This window comes from Petromyzon marinus, chromosome 56, assembly GCF_048934315.1.
Source record: "Petromyzon marinus isolate PM22_M1 ecotype Great Lakes invasive population chromosome 56, UKy_Petmar_22M1.pri1.0, whole genome shotgun sequence".
In the NCBI taxonomy this organism is placed as follows: Eukaryota; Metazoa; Chordata; class Hyperoartia; order Petromyzontiformes; family Petromyzontidae; genus Petromyzon; species Petromyzon marinus.
Genome location: NC_133722.1, coordinates 8,224,239 through 8,246,895, shown reverse-complemented (window position 1 = coordinate 8,246,895; position 22,657 = coordinate 8,224,239). Strand labels below are relative to the sequence as shown.

The window sequence follows — 22,657 nt, the reverse complement described above, 5'->3', positions numbered from 1 at the left end:
GTGTTGCGCACCTGGTGCCGTGCACAACACGCCGGTGTGGTTACCGTGAAGCAAAGGCAGCCCCGAAGCGAGCGACCGTGCTCTGTGTCCGTCATTTGTAGGTGATGCTGCTCGCTAACGGCACTTGCCCCAAACAGCCCGTTCAGGCTTTTTGTACGGTGTATGCGAGTATGCGTATTGCCTTAAAGGTGGGGGGTGGGGTGGAAGCCGGGGGGGGGGGGAATTATATATATATTTTCAATCTTTTGTGGCTTCATGAATAGTTAATTAGCAAAGGACGCGTCAGCTGATATCTGAATTTTACTCAAAGGTGACCCTGGTGGGTCAGGCACCGGCTCACATGCAGCGAAATATACAACAACTCCGCTTGAACGATACACATATGTACACATGGCTTTATTGCATTCAGGCTTATTGGACGTTTAAATGCGTTGTCTATAGACATCTCTTTTTTTTCTTTTATCTGCGTGGCAGGGTAGGCTTGTCGCGCAAAAATGGCCGTTGTGGTCAAACGCACAGCGGGCCGGCGATTCGGAGAAACCATCCTCGCGTTCAGCGCAAGGGCCGCGGAGATTTCGGTTGGCCGCCTTTGTCGTGTGTCCGTACGTCCGTAGGGGCTTCTTTCGCACCGTACGTGGCCAACCGTGCCAATCGGTGGCGCGAGGGAAGGGCAACAAACGATCGTGACGGGATCGTCTGGGTGGGTGCAAGCACACTTTACAAGTGGGGCTTTGCGACAACCAGCGAGGGGGAATTTTTAGCGGAAAGTTGACGAACTCTGCGCCGCCGGATTGACGCGCGAATCGCGAGCCCGCTGCGTGCTATCCTTCCCCCTGCCGATGGCGAACGTTAGCGGTGCATGCTGCCCCAGCACCTCCCCGCCACTCGACGCGGCGGGTGTCCCTTCATCGTTCAGCTGCACCGCGTGGCTCTTTCGCGTTTCGCGAAGCCGTCGCGTCTAAAGCCGCCTCATGGCGCCGCCTGTCGCGGTCGGCGCCGCTCTGTCCCACCCGACACGCCCGCAGCCCGCGCTCGCCGGCCGAGGAGCCGGGCCCTCGGCCGGCGAGCGCTCGCCAAATTGGCGCCGCACAGGGGGCCACCCCTCCGTCGGCGCGTCCGCGCCCTGCGATCGACAACGGTAGCGGCAGCGGGACGAAAGTGACGTCATATCCACACGGCAAGCCGGGCGCCGTTCTGCTTTCCGCCAGTGCTGCCCTTGTCCGACTCGGAGGGGGCCTGGTGCGTCGTCGCGGTCCGCTCGTGCCGGGCGTTGGCCACGTTCTGCTCCATCGCGCTGGACCCCCCCCCGGCCACGTTCTCGTCCGCCGTGCCGCTCGAACCGGCGCCGCTGTCCGAATTCCTCATCTCGTCCACGCCCGGCGCGGCCGCCGGCTCGGCCCCGGCCACCGGCAGGCCCGGACGGCCCCCCACGCCGCCGCCGCCGCCGATGCCGCCGCCGCCCTCCGCAAGGTTTTTCCGCGGCGGGGAGACGCCCGGCACGTTGGCGCTGCCACCCTGCCTCGGCTCGATGATGCCATTGGGTCGCTTGGCCGCGCCGTCCGCCGCGGCGATGGCCTCGGACGTCTGCGAGGCCTTGGAAATCGCCCGCAGCTCGTACTCGAGCAGCGACGGCGCCGAAGGCGTCCCCTCGCCGAACTCGCAGCCGCACGCCGGCTCGGGGGAGCCGCGCGGCCGGTCCTGCGGCACGGTCTGCACGCCCCGGTCCTTGCTGGCCAGCGCGTCGCGGGCAGCGCCCGCGACCAGGTGGAGCATCTCGCACACGTTGAGCGCCAGGCACAGGCAGCTGACGCCGTACATGACGAGCAAAAAGATGGTCTTCTCGGTGGGGCGCGACACGAAGCAGTCGACCACGTGCGGGCACGGCGGGCGGCCGCACGCGAACCGCGCCGCCACCTCGAAGCCGTACAGGAAGTACTGGCCCGCGAGGAAGGCGCCCTCCAGCGCGGTCCGGGAGACGAGCTGGAAGACGTATATGGCCATGAGGCCGTCCTCCCTGATCCTCCGCCGCCCGTCGTGACGGTGCCCCCTGTCGGGCCGGTGCCTCTGCAGGCCCACGGCGTCGTCGAATATCATGGGCTCCTCCTCCAAGTTGCTCTCGCCCTCCTCCAGGAAGTGGCTCTGCCCTCGGTGGATCATGAGGCCCCTGCGGGCGCCGCGGCCCTGCCCGTGGCCCCTGCCGCGACGGCACCGCCCGTGGCCCGGCTGTTTCGCCACCTTGTGGGCGGCGAAGGCCAGGTAGAGGAGCGAGGGCGAGGACACGAAGATGATCTGGAGCACCCAGAAGCGGGCGTGCGAGAGCGGCGCGAAGGCGTCGTAGCAGACGTTCTCGCAGCCCGGCTGGCCCGTGTTGCACACGAACTTGCTCTGCTCGTCGTAGTAGATGGTCTCGCCGCCGACGGCCGCCAGCACGACGCGCAGCACCACCAGGGCCGTGAGCCACAGCTTCCCCACGAAGGTGGAGTGGTGGTGCACCTCCTCCAGCAGACGCGTCAGGAATGCCCAGCTCATGGTGACGCCAGCCCCCACGTCCGGCGCCCGTCACGCACCTTGCACGGACGGACAGAACAGCGGCGACGATGGGATTGAGGGTCACGTGACGCGAGGGTGGTGCGTCGGCGGGGATCGTGGATGGGTGGAGCGATGGCTTGCAGCCCGTGGTTGCGCCGTTCAGGGGAGGGCGAAAGCCCTTTTTGGGGGGGCGGTTGGGGGGTAGTGGTGGTCGGGTGTGGTGTGGTGGGGGGGGTGTCAGGCTGCCGCAGGGATATTGTGCAGGAGAAACATTTCAAATGCGCGCACGGGGAACGCCGGCAACGACAGACGCCCCCGTTGCCCGACACGTTGAGTGCTCTCTTGGTCGTATTGTTAATTAATAAATATCATCATCATCGTCGTCGTACCCAGAGGAATGGGGGGCAATATCGGCCACCAACTGAGATTTGAACTTTCATGGCCCCCCCCCCCCCCTTAACGATCGCGAAACGGGCAATCTGCAACCACGCCACTCCGCCAGGCGTTATTGAACGTGGATTTGCAATATTTCACACCCACACTCATTTGTTGTGTCCAAGCAGATGTTTAATACCCCGTGCACATTCGTTTTGCCTTTTCGTGACATTTGTGACAAAAAATAAATATATAGAGTTAATGACTTGGAGCTTTCGCGACTGCAGGAATTCATACTCTATGGTCCTTCCGGTAAAGTCGCAAGCGTTCGCTTTGTGTTGCGATCGAAACGTCGTGATATTTTTTTTATTATTATTGTATTGTTATTATGTTTTATTCTATCTATGTGACTTTACCGAAAGAACCATAGAATATAGACAGTTTATATATTGCACACTGCACCAGGTGCTCACTTGAGGCTGAGTCGACCGATGGGAGGCCCAGGACCGGTTCAGATAATCGTCACTGGTGTTTGCCCGTGATCGGGAATCGAACTCGGGACGCGGGGTTTGGAGCGCAGTGAGCTAACCGCTACACTACCGCTCCCCACTCCAGGCACACACAAAGGCAAAGATCCCCCGTACCGCCTTAACAGATTGCAGCGATAAGTGCTGTTGGCGAGCGGCACCTATGAAGGCCGGCACGGCACAACGAGGGGGGTGGTTGGCAAGCACCACGCCCGTCCGCCTTTGTCTCCCCCAGTGGCGATGTTTACACAGCGCACCAGGTACTCATTTCAGGCTGAGTCCACCTAGCTACAGCTAAAACAAACACAAAGACCCCCCGTATAGCCTTAACAGACTGTTGGGGCAAGTGCTGTTAGCGAGCACCTATGAAGGCCGAAACGGTACACGAGGGGGTGGGTGGCCAGCACCACGCCCGACCGCCTTTGTCTCCCCAGTGGCGATGTTTACACACCGCATCAGCTACTCATTTCAGGCTGAGTCGACCTAGGGGAGGCCCAGGACCGGTTCAAATAATCGTCACCTGGTGTTGGTCGTGAGCGGGAATCGAACAAGGGTCACAAGGTTCATAGCGCAGCGCGCTAACCGCTACACTACCGCCCTCTACACAGCTAAAACACACACACACCGTGATACACACACAGTGACACACACCATGATACACACACACACCGTGACACACACACACAGTGACACACACCATGATACACACACACACCGTGACACACACACACAGTGACACACACCATGATACAGACACACACCGTGACACACACACACACCGTGATACACACACACAGTGACACACACCATGATACACACACACACACCGTGACACACACACAGTGACACACACCATGATACACACAGACACACACCGTGACACACACACACAATGTAAATGATATTGGGCCAAACATCCGAATGCTGATAAGTTTACCTGTAAGTTACTCGACTGGCATCGCACGCAGCAGCAGCAGCAGCAACATCGCCGTCCTACTGCGAAAACTTCGCAGGGCTCTCTTGCGCAAGAGTCGTGAGACTCGGTGAGGCTTCCCTGTGATAAACAAGCGTGATCATACGAACAACAACAACAACAAATGCAAATATTTCGATTTAAAGCTTTCGTGACTGCAAGGATTCATCTTCTTTGGTTCTTTCGGTAAAGTCACGTAGAATGAGAATAAAATAATAAAATAAAACAATACATTTCTCACGACGTTTCGGCCACAACACAAGTGGCCTTCTTCAGGTGAAGAAGGCCAACCTGTCGGGACGACAGAGCTACAATATTTTATTCTCATTCTACGTGACTTTGCTGAAAGAACCAAAGAAAATGAAAATATTGTTTTTTGGTTGTTGCTTGTAGTCTGAAACATATAGGATCGTACCCGAGTTCAATTCCGCTCCGTTGTTAGCATCGGCGGCGAATGATATCTGAATCGGTCCTGTTTTTTTAAAGTGATTATTATTATATATGTTTTTTTTTACCAACTCTCGCTGGCCGAACGTCGTGGTGAAGTACGGTCAAAGCAACAACCCTCGTGGCTTTTAAAGCCTTCATCCGGCAGTGGTTTGACGACGGGGCCCTAAGCTACGAATGTAACTGCAACGCAAGGGGCTCGACGTTTCGCGAGCACGCCTCCAGCGAGGTAGCCCGTCGAGTTGAGCCGCGTCTTGCCGCTCAACTCGCTTCGGTTTTTAACTTTTGCTATTATTGTTATTTGCCGTGTGCCTATCAGTAAATTTGAAATGCAGAAAAATATATTTTAAAAAGATGATAATAATAATACTGTGGATTCCTGCTCACGGCCACCACCAACACCAGTGACGATTTTCTGAACCGGTTCTGGGCCTGCCCCGGGGTCGAATCAGCCTCAAATGAGTACCTGGTGCAGTGTGTAAACATCGCCACTGGGGAGACAAAGGCGGCCGGGCGTGGTGCTGGCCACTGACCCCCTTGTGTGCCGTGTCAGCCTTCACAGGTGCTTACTAACAGCCCCAACAGTCTGGTCAGGCTATATGCAGGTGTGTTGGACTTCTTTCGCACCGTACGTAGCCAATCGGAGGTGCAACATCGGTCGGGGGGGTCTTTTTTTTTTCAGACTTACACCAACTAGTTCCTGCAGCGGGATGTCACCACCCTGCTATACCACCTCTTCCCAGATGCCTGGCTCTCGTGGAGGAGTAGGCCAAACAATCCTCTTAGATGTCCAACTTCACGGCAATAGTGGCGCCCCGTCGCGTTACTTGTCGATGCTAAAGTATTCAAGTGTCAAATACTCTTTGGTTCTATTCGGTAAAGTCACGTAGGTAAAAATAAAAACAAAAAAATCACGACGTTTCGGCCACAACACAAGTGGCCTTCATCAGGTGAAGGGACCGTGCTGTCATGAGGACAGCGTTGGAGTGAAAACAACAAGCCCAGGTCGCGTCCTTTACACACACAGCTTAAAGGACGCGACCTGGGCTTGACTGTCTTCACTCCAACGCTGTCCTCTGGACAGTCCAGTCCCTTTACCTGATGAAGACCACTTGTGTTGTGGCCGAAACGTCGTTATTTTTTGTTATTTTATTTTTACCTACGTGACTTTACCGAAGAGAACCAAAGAGTATGGATCCTTGCAGTCACGAAAGGTTCAAATCTAGAAGTGTCAAATAGTTTACGTGAAAACGTGCGTTTTACTAGCCGGCTGCAATTATCCGGTTACTTAAGAGAAACAAAAATACTGAATGTGTCCACGAGAGGTTTTGTGAGGTTAGATTGCGTAAATATAAAGGGGCCGTCCATAAATGACGTCACGCGATTTTGGACGATTTTTGACCCCCTCCCCCTTTCACACGGCGTCACAAAAAGTCAGACCCCCCCTCAAATATGACGTCACAAAGCTCTGCCCCCCCCCCCCAAATAATAATAAAACATGCTTCAAATCGCTTTAAACTATTATCATTGTAGTGCGCATTCAATGTGCCGCTGCACTCTGATGTTGTAGGAGAAAACATTTATTAAAAAATTGTCTATTTGATTAAGTAGAACGTGTTGTCTATATTTATTTAAAGTTGCGCATTTTGATGTGACGTCACATTTCTCAAATCCCGCCCCCCCCCCTCCACTCGTCACACATCGTCACGAATGTCTGACCCCCACCCACCCCCCCAGGTGCGTGACGTCATTTATGGACGGGCCCAAACCCGCCGCCATCCGACACAGCCAATTAGTAAGGGGTTTGTCACGGAAACGAAACATGCCAATTCGTTAAATTTTGATTTAAAGCTTTCGTGACTGCAGTAATTCATATTCTTAGTTCTTTCGGTAAAGTCACGTTGAAGGGAAACAACAAAATAATAAAATATATATATAAAACAATAAAAATTCTCACGACGTTTCGACCATAACACAAACGGTCGTCTTCAGAATTTTTATTGTTTTATATATATTTTATTATTTTGTTGTTTCCCTTCAACGTGACTTTACCGAAAGAACTAAGAATATGCCAATTCGTTGTTACTGGTTCAGCACACCGGTGTGTTGGGGAGTAAAAGCCACAACATTTACAATCCACAACATTTACAATTGTAGAGAGTAAACCCACAATTGTAAATGTTGTGGGTTTACTCTCTCACACACACCAGTGCGCTGTACTTATAACGAATTGGCATGTGTTTGACTGCGTGACAAACCTTACTAATTGGCTGTGGCTGGTTTAAAGACGCATTCACATTTACGCAGTCTCTAACCCAAGAAAACCTCTATTGCGGATAATATTGGTCGCGACGGCGTGCCGCTACGTGTTAAACCAAACATTCTTATTCTGATGATTCTCTATTTTTGTGCGCCGCGATACGTTTTTCGTGGCACAGAGTTGCTCTTTTTGTTTTTAACTTTGGGAAAAAGCCAATCAGTTCACAGAGACACGGGCGTCGGTGCCATTCCAGGAATAGCGCGCGGCAAGATGCGATAATGAATGCAAAATAATATTAGTGTCTGCGGTGCGGAGTCCCTGGGCATTCAAGGGTGGTGCTCGCTGGGCAGTGTCCACCATGGGGATTGTCCACCCTGGGCAGTGTCCACCAAGGGGATTGTCCACCATGGGCAGTGTCCACCATGGGGATTGTCCACCCTGGGCAGTGTCCACCATGGGGATTGTCCACCCTGGGCAGTGTCCACCATAGGGATTGTCCACCCTGGGCAGTGTCCAACATGGGGATTGTCCACCCTGGGCAGTGTCCACCAAGGGGATTGTCCACCATGGGTAGTGTCCACCATGGGGATTGTCCACCCTGGGCAGTGTCCACCAAGGGGATTGTCCACCATGGGCAGTGTCCAGCATGGGGATTGTCCACCCTGGGCAGTGTCCACCAAGGGGATTGTCCACCATGGGCAGTGTCCAGCATGGGGATTGTCCACCCTGGGCAGTGTCCACCAAGGGGATTGTCCACCCTGGGCAGTGTCCACCATGGGGATTGTCCACCCTGGGCAGTGTCCACCAAGGGGATTGTCCACCATGGGCAGTGTCCAGCATGGGGATTGTCCACCCTGGGCAGTGTCCACCAAGGGGATTGTCCACCCTGGGTAGTGTCCACCATGGGGATTGTCCACTCTGGGCAGTGTCCACCAAGGGGATTGTCCACCATGGGTAGTGTCCACCATGGGGATTGTCCACCCTGGGCAGTGTCCACCAAGAGGATTGTCCACCCTGGGCAGTGTCCACCAAGGGGATTGTCTACCCTGGGCAGTGTCCACCAAGGGGATTGTCCACCCTGGGCAGTGTCCAGCATGGGGATTGTCCACCCTGGGCAGTGTCCAACATGGGGATTGTCCACCCTGGGCAGTGTCCACCCTGGGTAGTGTCCACCCTGGGCAGTGTCCACCATGGGGATTGTCCACCCTGGGCAGTGTCCACCAAGGGGATTGTCCACCCTGGGCAGTGTCCACCAAGGGGATTGTCCACCCTGGGCAGTGTCCACCAAGAAGATTGTCCACCCTGGGCAGTGTCCAGCATGGGCAGAAGGCTTGGGGTTATATATATACACCATCTGTTTATATTTTACACGCTCTTTGCACTTTATTTTCAGGTTTCATATGACGGGGGTGGGGGGGTGGGGGGAAAGAACACTTCCCCGAAAAGATGTCACGAAACTCTCTCACGCCGAGTTCACTAACATCATCCAATGGTGGCATTTTCCATTAGCGAGCTCCTATTAATGACCACGGTGACACACGAAACGGGCGGCTTGGCGTGACCAGAACCACGCCTGGCCAACCAACCAACCAACCTTCGTCTCCTCTGCGCTGACTGTGGCCACACCGCGCCTTGAGGTTTTCAATTTCGGCTGAGGTGACCTAGGGGAGGCCCCGGACCGGTTCATATTTTCTCCACTGATATTGCCTGTGGCCGGGGATCGTGCTCGGGTCGCCGGGCTCGAAGCGCACTGACCAATACTTCACCGCAGTGACCCTTGCAAGAGGCACGGGGCAAGGTTCAGATTCCATTGTTGAGGGCACTGCGTAGAAGCACCACTTGTGTGATCTACCGTTAACCAATCAGGGGTCACTGGGACTGCAGCACCTCGCGTACACACAAAGACAAAGATCTCCTCCCACGTATGGCCTTTAACAGGCTGCTGGGGCAAGTGTTCTTAAACGAGGAGCAACCTACGATGGCCCTGGCACAGTGGCACACGAGGGAGTGAGTGGCCAGCACCACGCCTGGACAACTTTGTCTCCCCAGTGGCGATGAGGTTTACGCATTGCACCGGGTGCTCGTTTGTGGCCGAGTCAACCTAGGGGAGGCCCAGGACCGGTTTAGATAATCGTGAATACCGTTGGTGTCTCCGAGCGGGAATCGAACTCGGGTTGGCTACGTTTCTTGGGCGCAGCACGCTAACTGCTGCGCCACCGTTCAACGTGGGCACAACCGTGCACACACGCACACCCAAATAACTACAACCTAAATCACACGCAGACACACACACACAGACTCCGCCTCGGGAACAACACTGCGTCATTATTTTTGCATAAACACATCCACATATGGGACATGTGTGCACATATACACTCGAGTGAGTCCACACCCACACACACTTAAACAAAGATCATCCGTGTAGCCTTAACATACTGTTGGGGAAAGTGCTGTTAGCAAGTAGCACCTATGAAGGCTGGCACGGCACATGAGGGGGTGGGTGGCCAGCACCACGCCCGACCACCTTTGTCTCCCCGGTGGCGATGTTTACACACCCCACCAGTTTGAATCGACCTAGTGGAGGCCCAGGACCGGTTCAGATAATCGTCACCGGTGTTGGCTGTGAGCGGGAATCGAACGCGGGTCGCCAGATTCGTAGCGCAGCGCTAACCGTTACACTTTCGCTCCCTATAACACAGATATATGCACGTACACACGCAGACAGACACACGCTCGCAGACTCAGATACACATGCTATTGTACTCCCAAGGGTAAATCCTAACAGCGTGTAATTGTCTGTTCCTAAAAATAAAATGGCATCAAGCCCCGTGCCCTCTCCTTATCAATACAATTAGTAAAGTACCGTAGTTATATTCTGCAAATTGATAATTAAGGGGGGGGGGGGGTGGAGCGGGGGTGGGGGCGGTGGAGTGCGCGCGCGGAGGGGGGGGATCAATAAATACCATTAATTTCTCTTGAAATATTAAATACCTGTCAATTAATTCCTGGTGGAATTTAATTTCACTTACCGGGACCATTTTTTTTGAACGGATGAGCAATTGCCGCGAGGACAAAATGCTCGCGGAGAGAGGAATGTGAACCCGCCGACAATTGAATGGGCAGTTGGACACTTGAATGATCCTCGGCCGGGTAAGTTTAGTTTTTTGTTTTTTTTGTTTGAGCGGTAAATTCTCACGCTCGGTCACTTCGCGCGATTACGTTTCGCTCGGCGAATTGTCACGCGTTCATTCCTGCACGGCCGCAGGGCTTTTTGGCATTTCCCATCCCGTGGTCGTGAAATGATGCGTCAAATAAACCCACCCGTCGCAAATAGAAGTGAAGTGCCGACCTCCGACCCTCCGAGCTGATGAGGACTTAGGGGCCGTCCATAAATGACGTCACGCACCTGGGGGGGGGGGGTCAGACATTTGTGACGATGTGTGACGAGGGAGGGGGGGGGTGAGAAATGTGACGTCACATCAAAATGCACAACTTTGAATAAATATAGACAACACGTTCTACTTAATTAAATAGACTTTTTAATGAATACTCTTTGGTTCTATTCGGTAAAAGTCACGTAAAAGTATAAAACAACAAAAAATAAAAATAAAAAATTCACGACGTTTCGGCCACAACACAAGTGGCCTTCATCAGGTGAAGGGACCAGACTGTCTTGAGGACAGCGCTGGAGTGAACACAGCCACGCTCAGACCGCGACCTTTAAGCTGTGTGAGAGGAATTAAGGTGCCTTGACAAAGGAATTAGCATAAAAATTAGCATTCAATTGGCGGACTTAGCATGATGACCGATGTACAGGGGGGAGCATGTGCAGACCGGCGAGGGGGGGAGGGGGAGTTTACATATTGGTGGTGTGAAAAGGGAATTTGAGCAGCTGCGAATGCTTGGGATACCATTACTTGAAAAAATATATACTGTACCATTGAAAATTAGTTTAATGTTTGGTTTGATTTAGAGCATCTTTCCAATGATTGCTTAATTTGAAACCATCTTCTCGATTGAAATTGTGTCTGTGTTTGTAGATCTGAATTGCCTCGTGAACAAATCTCTGATAAAAACCCGTGGGTTTGCAAAGAACCTTGGTATCGGAGAAGGCCACTTGTGTTGTGGCCGAAACGTCGTGAATTTTTTGTTGTTGTTTTAAACTTTTACGTGACTTTACCGAATAGAACCAAAGAGTATGGATCCTTGCAGTCACGAAAGCTTCAAATCTAGAATTTTTAATAAATGTTTTCTCCTACAACATTAGAGTGCAGCGCCACATTAAATGCGCATTACAATAGCAATAGTTTAAAGCGATTTGAAGCATGTTTTATATATATATATATATTTTGGGGGGGGGGGGGGTGGGGGCAGAGCGTTCTGACGTCATATTTGAGGGGGGGTCTGACTTTTTGTGACGCCGTGTGGCGAAGGGGGGGGGGGTAAAAATCGTCAAAAATCGCGTGACGTCATTTATGGACGGCCCCTATGAACCTGGCGACACGGGTTCGATTCCCGCTCACGGCCAACACCGGTGATGATTATCTGAACCGGTCCCGGGCCTCCCCTAGGTCGACTTAGCCTCAAATGAGTACCTGGTGCAGTGTGTAAACATCGCCACTGGGGAGACAAAGGCGGTCGGGCGTGGTGCTGGCCACCCACCCCCTCGTATACCGTTCCGGCCTTCATAGGTGCTGCTCGCTAACAGCACTTGCCCCTACAGTCTATTAAGGCTATACGGGGGATCTTTGTCTTTGTAGTGTAGTAGGGAGCGGTAGTGTAAAAGCGGTTAGTGCGCTGCGCAACGAACCCGGCGTCCCGAGTTTGATTCCCGCTCACGGCCAACACCGGTGACCATTATCCTGGGCCTCCTCCACTAGGTCGACTCAGCCTCAATTGAGTACCTGATGCGGTGCGGTCAACATCACCACTGGGAAGACAAAGGCGGCCGGGCGTGGTGCTGGCCACCAACCCCCTCGTGTGCCATTCCGGCCTTCATAGGTGCTCGCTAACAGCACTTGCCCCAAGAGTCTGTTTCGGCTATACGGGGGAACTTCGTCCGGCGACCTCAGTTCCATTCCCGCTCATGGCCACCAACACCAGTGACAAGGGAGACAAAGGCGGCCGGGCGTGGTACTGGCTGGCCACCCACCCACCCACCCCGTCGCGCGCCACAGTGCCGGCCTTCATAGGTGCCACTCACTAACAGCACCTTGGTCTTTGATCAACAAAATCCGGGAGTTGGCCGAGGGCTGTCTCGCGACGATGCGCGGTGCGTGTGATGAAGATTTATGCCACAACATGGGACCTTTTTGCCAGTATCAAAGTATGAAAAAATAAGAAGAGGTTTTACCCTTTCTGCCAATAAAAACAGCGGGTGTTAAGACGTTCAAACACCAAATAGAAATATTTTGCAAGGAATCAAGTTTGCAGTGACCTCGTACTTGTGGTAAACATGTAAACAAACATGCTCTGCTACTAAAATGCATTGTCTTTTGAAAGTGATTGGCCTACACCAGATGCTAGCAAAAAAAGGTCCTCATTCCCCGGTTCGGAGACACGGTCCCCTCGTGCGCCTGTGGAGAGAGCATCGAGCACCAGTCGGCGTGTGATGCTTCAGCACAGCAGCTGCTTGGCGGGCAGCGCTTTCTGATTTCACAGCTCCGTCTCTTCTCGGGCAGACGTCCGCGCGCTCTCTCTCTCTCTCTCGGACGCGTTCCATTGTTTGTTTTCCCCGCTCCGTTATCATCATTGTGATACAATTCTGTATTGATTCTAGCCCCTGGGTCGACCCACTTTGTCTTCCCAACACATCTCCGGCTCCACAGCTTTCCGTCGCTCGCCACCCCCCCCCCACCCACGCCCTTCAGGTACGAGCCCTCCTTAACCCCCCCCCCCATCACCTCGCCTGTTCTCATGCCGCTCAAACCAAACCACCCCAAATCTTCATCCCGAACCGCTATCGCTCTACGTACAACTTTACAGTCGCTGTGCAGCGCCTCGGGGATAACGCGCTCGATCAACACAGACAAGGTAATCCGAGTAACGCGACAGCCTGTCGATATTTAGTCGAGTTTAAGTCATTCCTGTAGTCCAGTTGACTCGTGCGGTCAACGCCTTCAGTCACATACACTGCTAGCTGGTCAATGTTGGTGTTGTGGGGGGGTGGTGGGCACGAGGTACTCAAAGCCCCCCACAGCAGCATCAGGTTGGCCGATCTGTGACCTCGCTAAATCTTCTCACGGATGCACGTGGCCAGCCACACCTACGTTTGGTCTGCCTTGGTGCACTGCAGTCTGTAATAAAGTTACTCCGTTATCGCAGTCTCCATCCACGTTCAGACCGAGCTAATTCCGTCTAGTCAAAGTCTAGTGGCGGCGGTGGTGATGATTGTCGTTGTGGTGTTGGTGGAGATGGAAGTGGTGGTGGTGGTGGTTATGGTATTGGTTATTAGTGGACAGTCATAGTCTAGTGGTGGTGGTGGTAATGGTGATGGTAGTGGTGATTGTAGCTGTGGTGGCGGTGATGGTGATGGTCGTGATATTCGTGGGCAGTCATAGTGTAGTGGCAGTGGTGGTGATGGTAGTGGTGATGGTAGTGGTGATTGTAGTTGTGGTGGTGGTGATGGACATGGCCGTGATATTCGTTCGCAGTCATAGTCTAGTGGCAGTGGTGGTAATTGTCGTGGCATTCATGGGCACTCAGTCTAGTGGTGGTGGTGATGGTATTGTGGTGATGGTGTTGGCAATTGTTGCTGTGGTAGCGGTGATGGTCGTGGAATTGGTGCGCGGCAAACGGGGTCGTGGTCACGCTTTGATGATTTCCGTTCACTGACAGCCATCGAATACACAACCCAACAATCCCTTTTGTACGAATATATTTTCATCCGTAATTTCCGTTCGCAAAATTAACAACCGCCCATCGACTGACTGGCTCTTCGGAACCGATGATTCATACTCAGCCAGCTCGAAACATACACTCGTGGGCACGCCTAACCGTGTGGCCGTTGCAATAAATGTTAAACAAAAAATGATTATGATTTACAGCCCTTGAGTAATTCAACTGCTGGATGATGGCATAGGCCACGGTATCTTGGTTATGGGGGGTTCGCGAGGGAGCCAGGGGGCGGGGGGACGCGTTGTTGATCATACTTCACCATGCCGGTCAGCGCAGGTTGGTGAAAAACTCGTGGAACAATTGGTTTAAAAAAAAAATGTAAGTTCATCTGGGTGGCCAGACTAAAAGGTTAATGTAACCATGAAACAGATGTCATATCCGTTATACATTTGTAATATTTATTTTTTCCAGCCGCGCAAACTGCCAAGACGGCTTGTAACAATTGCGTACAATTTGTGCGCGTGCCCTGCTAAAAGTATTCCAGGGGCACACACGGTGGGGATTTGCGTTTAACGGGCAACACGCCGCTGATGAGTCTCAGAAAAGCCAAAACTTTTTTTTTTCCCCCAGCGGCTGTCCATGTGCAGACAGATGCTCGGTAGCGAATAATATTTGAAGCGGTGCATGCTTCACCACCTTGACCAAACTGTACTGACCAGCGTGGTGAAGTATGGTCACCACCCCCCGCCCCCACCTCCTGCACAGCGTGAAGAGGCTTTTATCCACTAGAGGAAATGACATCAAAACTAAACACGCAAAAAGCAGTGCTAAAGAAATTAGTTTGTCAATTTAGACGACGATTTAAAAGTGCGTAGCTCCATCGGATTCCGTATATCGGAAGGAAGAACCTTCCAGAAGGCCGCAGAAGCGCATCTGAAAGCGCCACGCGATGCGATGACCACCGTCTTTGTCCGACGGCTAGCAGCCAAAAGCCGCTGCTGCTTCGAGGATGATCTGAGTTCGCGTGATGAAGATTTATGCCACAACATGGGACCTTTTTGCCAGTATCAAAGTATGAAAAAATAAGAAGAGGTTTTACCCTTTCTGCCAATAAAACAGCAGGTGTCAAGATGTTCAAACACCAAATAGTAATATTTTGCAAGGAATTAAGTTTGCAGTAGCCTCGTACTTGTGGTAAACATGTAAACAAACATGCTCTGATACCAAAATGCATTGTCTTTTGAAAGTGATTGGCCTACACCAGATGCTAGCAAAAAAAGGTCCTCATTTTTGTAGCTGCAAACTCTGAGCTAAAAAAATGATCTTATAGTGGCATTGTCCTTGTGCGGGTTCACCTTGTGGCATTCTCTGGTCTGACACTGGTGAGATTGGGCCCTAAAGAAGGCTGTAAACAAATCAATAAAAAAATACATGTACAAATTAAGCTAAACTATATCTTTTTTTTTCTCTTAGCACGTAAAGCACACCGAGCTATAAGCTTTGTTTTCAGAAGCGACCTGGTCATCACAAATGATGGCTCAACGAAAGTGGCTCCTCGTCGCGTGGACATTTATAGCCGCAAAAAACTGATCTAAATAATTCAAGTAGGGGGACCCTTTAGGTAGAAAGAGAGTCACCTTCAGTGGACGCCCTTCTGCCTGCAGCGGGATAGACCGGCAATTGCAGGTGCTGCACCTCTATCTGGCGTGCTTCCGCACGGCAACGGCTCGAAATCGCTATTGGGCCAAGCGTCACAGTGCAGGAACCTCTTGAGCAAAGAGTCGTGAGAGTCATGAGTGAGGCTGCCCCCTGCGCCTTATAAAAGCATCAAGATATAGGAATAGGTTTTACCCTTTTAACTGGCACAAAAAACTGACACCTTTATGCAAGGCATCATGTTTGCAATAACCAGAACACAAGCAGTCAAAATGCAAACAAAAGAGACAACTCTGATAATAATATTGGCACTGTCCTTGAATTTGATTGGTCCACACCCGGGACGGCTTTTCTTAGAGCCCTTTAGTCTCCACTGGTGTTGGACCAGAAGACGCCAAAAGGCCAACACCAGTGGAGACTAGGCTCTAAGAAAAGCCGTCTCGGGTGTGGACCAATCAAATTCAAGGACAGTGCATATTATTATCAGAGTTGTCTCTTTTGTTTGCATCTTGACTGTTTGTGTTGTGGTTATTGCAAACATGATGCCTTGAATAAAGGTGTCAGTTTTTGTGCCAGTTAAAAGGGTACAACCTATTCCTATATCTTGTTTCTGGCAAAGGAGGTCTCATAATGTTAATGCTCACCCCGAGCCCTCAATACTCTGATGGTGCGCTGTTTTTGAGTTGTACGCCTTTTGGCGTCCTCTGGTCCAACACCAATGGAGACTAGGCTCTAAGAAAAGCCGTCTCGGGTGTGGACCAATCAAATTCAAGGACAGTGCCAATATTATTATCAGAGTTGTCTCTTTTGTTTGCATTTTGACTGCTTGTGTTGTGGTTATTGCAAACATGATGCCTTGAATAAAGGTGTCAGTTTTTTGTGCCAGTTAAAAGGGTAAAACCTATTCCTATATCTTGTTACTGGCAAAGGAGGTCTCATAAAGCATCAAAATAATAATACAGTAATAATAACAGCGGCACAGGACGTTTATAGCGATACGCAAAGAACGTCAATTGCGTTATCGGCTGCTCGCCGTTGCTTTATTTGGTTGATGAAGCAGATGCCCTGGGCTTGGGTTGTGTTTTAAATTGGATTTCACTGCGAATTGGAGTCGCATTGAGGAAAGGGGACGGAGGAGCCAGCCAGGTGCATTGGAGAACACGCGCAGGTTACGGACGTCATTGAAACGCTTATGAGAGGACTAGGTCGGACTTGAGCAGGGAAACTATAAGCAATTTTTTTTCTATCTTACCATCCATAGCCCCACGGAGCTGCGATGCAGCTCTTTATTTGGAAGCGACCTGCCTATCACAACTTGATGAGCTCGACGAAGTGGCTTATCGTCACGTGGAAATTTTCAGCAGCCAAATACTCTAAACGCGTGATGTTGATTCTAAATGCGGAGGGGGAAAACCGGTGGACCCGGAGAAATATCCACGCGACCACGGGGAGAGAGAGAGAGAGAGAGACACACAAACTCCAAATATACAGCAGTAGCAGGCGTCGGGGTCGGGATCGAACCCACGACCTCCCGCGTACCAGGCGAGGTAGTTAACATCTCATAGCCACCATGATGATGATGAGAGAGAGAGAGACATCGCAAACTCCAAATATACAGCAGTAGCAGGCGTCGGGGTCGGGATCGAACCCACGCCCTCCCGCGTACCAAGCGAGGTAGTTAACATCTCGCCGTGGCTCGAAGTTGATGATGGGTGCCCGTCAGGAAGAGACATGATGGAGCGGCGCCCGAAAGAGCACGTCCACCGCGGGAGATGGAGCGATGGAATCCTAGCTCGCCGCCGCCGTGTATGTACGGCAGGGTGCCGGGTGGATTGCTACATCGCGGGGTCGCGATGGGGGTTGGCGGCAGGGTGTTTGGGGGGGATGGCCTCCATCCAGCAGCGGGTTGACATTTGTGGCGCAAATGAACCACAGTAACTCGCTGGTGAACTCGTCATGGAGCGTAACGCATAATCACGCGAACTCCGCTCATCCTCGTAGCATCAGCAGCAGCAGCGGCTTTTGGCTGCTGGCCATCGACGCTTTCAGACGCGCTTCTGTTTCAGTCTGGAACGGTCTTTCCCTTCCGACGTCAGGAAGCCACGGGGGGCTGTGCATCGTTTAAATTGACAAACTCATTTGTTCAGAACTGCTTCTCGTGTGCGATTAGCACAGTTGGCTACGTACAGTGCAAGTTCATCATACAGTACATAGACTCACACAGAGACCCATAGACTCACACAGAGACTCATAGACTCACGCAGAGACCCATAGACTCACACATAGACCCATAGACTCACGCAGAGACCCATAGACTCACACAGAGACCCATAGACTCACACAGAGACCCACAGACTTACACAGAGACCTATAGACTCACACAGAGACCCATAGACTCACACATAGACCCATAGACTCACACAGAGACCCATAGACTCACATAGAAAACCATTGACTCACACAGAGACCCATATACTCACACAGAAATACATTGACTCACACATAGACCCATAGAACCACACAGAAACCCATCGACTCACACATAGACCCATATAATAACACAGAAACCCATAGACTCATACAGAGACCCATAGACTCACACAGAGACCCATATACTCACACAAAGACCCATAGGATCACACAGACACCCATAGACTCACACAGAGATCCATAGACCCACACAGAGACCCATAGATTCACACAGAGACCCATAGACTCACACAGAGACCCATAGACTCACACAGAGACCCATAGACTCACACAGAGACCCATAGACTCACACAGAGACCCATAGACTCACACAGAGACCTATAGACTAACACATAGACTCACACAGAGTCCCATAGTTTGTTCTCCTTCCTCCCGCACCTCCGGTTAGCGCGGTTGGCTACGTACGGTGCGAAAGCATTTGAACGTGTGATTATATTTTTTATCATCATCATCTACTAATTATCACATAAATACGGCCACAAAGGAGAGGGACAGAGTGACGTCGGGCCGGATTGGTGACGTCACGGAACACCGTCGTAGAGACGACGGCGACTCGGACTCTGGTTTTGAGGCCTTCATCCAGCAGTGGATTGAACGACGGCGGACGACGACGGAGAGTGATGGATGCTCTCTCGCCGTCGAAGCGTCACGCTTATTCACCTCTTCCCCTGCACTCCACGGCGGAGCCAGGCTGTTCACGTAGTAGGGAGGCGGTGGTGGGCAACCCCTCCAGCAATGGACATTGATAGAGGAGTTGTTAGTAAGTAAGGAGCTGTTAGTAAGGACTTGTTAGTAAGTTGATGTTAGCGAGTAAGGAGTTGTTAGCAAGTAAGGGGTAGTTAGTAAGCAAGGAGTTATTAGTAAGGACTTGTTAGTAAGTTGTTGTTGGTAAGTAAGGCGTTATCAGTAAGTAAGGAGTTGTTAGTAAGCGAGGAGTTATTAGTAAGGAATTATTAGTAAGCAAGGAGTTGTCAGTAAGTAAGGCGTTATTAGTGAGCAAGGAGTTGTTAGTAAGTGAGGAGTTATTAGTAAGTAAGGAGTTGGAGTTATTAGTAAGTAAGGAGTTGTTAGTAAGTAAGGAGTTATTAGTAAATAAGGAGTTGGAGTTGTTAGTAAGTAAGGAGTTGTTAGTAAGTAAGGAGTTGTCAGTGAGTAAGGAGTTGTTAGTAAGCAAGGAGTTGTTAGTAAGTAAGGAGTAGTTAGTAACCAAGGAGTTATTAGTAAGGACTTGTTAGTAAGTTGTTGTTGTTGTTAGTAAGTAAGGAGTTATTAGTAAGTAAGGAGTTGTTAGTAAGCAAGGAGTTATTAGTAAGTAAGGAGTTGCTAGTAAGTAAGGAGTAGTTAGTAAGCAAGGAGTTATTAATAAGGACTTGTTAGTAAGTCGTTGTTAGTAAGTAAGGAGTTATTAGTAAGTAAGGAGTTGTTAGTGAGTAAGGAGTTATTAGTAAGTAAGGAGTTAGTAAGTAAGTACTTGTTAGTAAGTAAGCACTTGTTAGTAAGTGAGGAGTTGTTGGTAAGTGAGGAGTTGTTAGTAAGTAAGGAGTTATTAGTAAATAAGGAGTTGGAGTTGTTAGTAAGTAAGGAGTTGTTAGTAAGTAAGGAGTTGTTACTAAGTAAGGAATTATTAGTAAGTAAGGAGTTGGAGTTGTTAGTAAGTACTTGTTAGTAAGTAAGGAGTTCATATTCTTAGTTTTTTCGGTAAAGTCACGTTGAAGAGAAACAACAAAATAACAAAATATATATAAAACAATAAAAAATTGTCACGACGTTTCGACCATAACTCAAACGGTCATCATCAGGTGTGTCGGTTTGCATAAATATTTATGCAAACTATTGCATAAATATTTATGCAAACTATTTATGCAAACCGACACACCTGATGATGACCGTTTGAGTTATGGTCGAAACGTCGTGACAATTTTTTATTGTTTTATATATATTTTGTTATTTTGTTGTTTCTCTTCAACGTGACTTTACCGAAAAAACTAAGAATATGAATTACTGCAGTCACGAAAGCTTTAAATCAAAAGTAAGGAGTTGTTAGTAAGTAAGTACTTGTTAGTAAGTAAGTACTTGTTAGTAAGTAAGTACTTGTTAGTAAATAAGGAGTTGTTAGTAAGTGAGGAGTTGTCCCTTGATTTTTATTTGACGCGTGTGTGGCGATGGCGAGAGTCGAATTGGAACCGCGTTGTGTGATCGGCATCTCGCTCGCTGAAGGTGAATGTCTTCAGGGAAGTCGTGGACTCTGTAGACGCAACTACGCACAATTCTGTGAGTCACTTATAACCGCTTTGCCGTTACTTATTGCCAATTATGGACTCAGACTATTGTCCTATCATCTCGTAGAGTCCCGGGCACGTGATAATATGCTACATAGTGGCAGTGGGGGTCGCAAAATACCGATTTATTACTAATAAACCCCATTTTGGGGGGGAGGGGGGGGGAGGAGGGCACGTGCCACCCCCCCCCCACCTGCACCCCCCCCCCCCTAGGCCCCCATCCGTTTCGTGACTACGTCAGCAGCCACAGACCCTTGTAGCCGCCGCCGTGTGTGTGTTTGTGTGTGCACACGTATACCGATATACTGCGCATCGGCAAAGATAAATTGCCTGATAAATTATTAAAATTAATACGGGGGCATTATCGCCGCCTTTTGCGCGACGCCACTAAGCAGGCTGGGAGTAATGAAAGTGCCGGCGTAAATACACGGAGACACATTGGGTTATTTTTGTCACCCGAGGAAGATTTACGAGGAAATATTTTTTCTTTTGAGATCTGTCTGACCGCCCGCCCGCCCGCCCGCCCGTCCACTTTACTAGACATCTGTGTGTGTAAAAAAAAATATCATAACAATCAAACTAACACTGAAAGAGCTTCACAGCTCATCGGATTTCTCACGGATGACATATAACGCTCCCGTTCCCGATTCGCGCAGCGGTCGACACCGGACACCTCCCGGTTCGACTCCACGTCACCGTTTGGCGCGCTGCGGCAAACGGTGAAAGCGGCACTGCGACTGAGTCGCCAGTCTCGCTGATATTGGCCAATCAAATGAAAGGGGGGGAGCCGTGCTCGATCGGCGGATCGATTGGCAAGGAATCGACGCGGCGGATTGACGCGCAAATCTCGGCGGTCATTGTTTTATTAGGGATCGACCGAAGCGGACACGACTCAGTTACTCTCGATTAACGATCCGCATTATCCCAATACGTGAATTAAAAAAATCTCTGATCGGCGATTTTTGCGGTCCATAAATGACGTCACGCGATTTTGGACCATTATTGACCCCCCTCCCGCAACCCTAGTCACACTGCGTCACAAAAAATTCAGACCCCCCCCCTCAAATATGACGTCACAAAGCTCTGCCCCCGGCCCCCCCCCCCCCAAAAAAAAACATATTTCCATTTTGAAAATAAAACATGCTTCAAATCATTGTAGCGCGCATTTAATGTGGCGCTGGACTCTGATGTTGTAGGGGAAAACATTTATCAAAAAGTCAATTTAATTAAGTAGAGCGTGTTGTCTATATCTATTTAAAGTTGCGCATTTTGATGTGACGTCACATTTCTCAACCCCCCCCCCCCATCGTCACGCACACATCGTCACAAATGTCTGACCCCCCCCCCCCCTCTAGGTACTTGACGTCATTTATGAACGGCCCCTCTGACGTTATCGTGTTTGCCCGTTTCCTCTCCTAGCCCGCTCGCCCGCTCGCCCGCTCTGGATAGGAATGGTTTCGCCACGCAGGGGGTGATCAGCAGTCCCCGTGAAGTTCAACTCAAACAAACAGCGTGCGCCGTTTCGTAAATCCGCAGAGACGCGTACAGAGCCATGGAGAGACTCGTCGAGATACATGGAGACCCATAGAGACTCATAGAGATGCCGTAAGATACCCACAGAGATACGTAGAGATACAGAGACTTAGAAACACATACAGGCCCATAGAAACTCATAGAGATACGTGGAGATCCGAAGAGCTTCATAGAGATGCATATAGATCCACAGAGATACGCAGAGACACATTGAGGCTCATCGAGATACATAGAGACCCTTAGAGATGCGCAGAGATGCATTAAAGACCAGCCCCAGTAATGTGATTGTGGCTACGCAACTCAAACTATGAACACGTACAGTAAAGCTAGAGACACATAGAGATACATAGAGATCTACAGAGACCCAAAGAGATGCATAGAGACCCATCGAGAAACATAGAGATACACAGAGATAAAGTCACAAGCCACAGCAGTGCGATTGTGACCACACAATCCAAACTATGGACCCATAGAGTAAACCCACAGACACATATAGATACATAGAGACCTATAGAGGCCCATAGAGATACATAGAGACCAGGGGACGTGCGGTCAGGGGAGGCAATGAAAATAGCTGTTACGGAGAGTAAAAATAATACAATGAAATACAAATTTAGATTTTTTTTTTCCCACCGATCTGTGTTATAAATGTTATTTCTGTAGATTCCAATCGTTACAGAGAGAGAGCGTAACAGGCACGTGCTTATTGCCAGCGCACCGTCCAGTGTCTCAGGGGTTGCGCAATCAGAGG

At 50.6% G+C, this 22,657-nt stretch overlaps 1 protein-coding gene across 2 annotated transcripts in view; it reads right to left on the bottom strand.

Moving 5' to 3' along the window:
• Positions 1-287: 287 nt before the first annotated feature.
• LOC116954701 (gap junction gamma-1 protein-like) overlaps positions 288-22,657 on the bottom strand; it is a 46,498-nt gene continuing 24,128 nt past the window's right edge. For both annotated transcript variants that reach the window (XM_032975402.2, XM_076052531.1), the window contains exons 2-4: positions 10,433-10,517; positions 4,369-4,485; positions 288-2,567 (exon numbers count right to left, since the gene is read on the bottom strand). In XM_032975402.2, the coding sequence (XP_032831293.1) occupies positions 1,165-2,529 (1,365 nt within the window). In that variant the 5' untranslated portion in view covers positions 2,530-2,567; positions 4,369-4,485; positions 10,433-10,517 and the 3' untranslated portion in view covers positions 288-1,164. The remainder of the gene's footprint in view (positions 2,568-4,368; positions 4,486-10,432; positions 10,518-22,657) is intronic.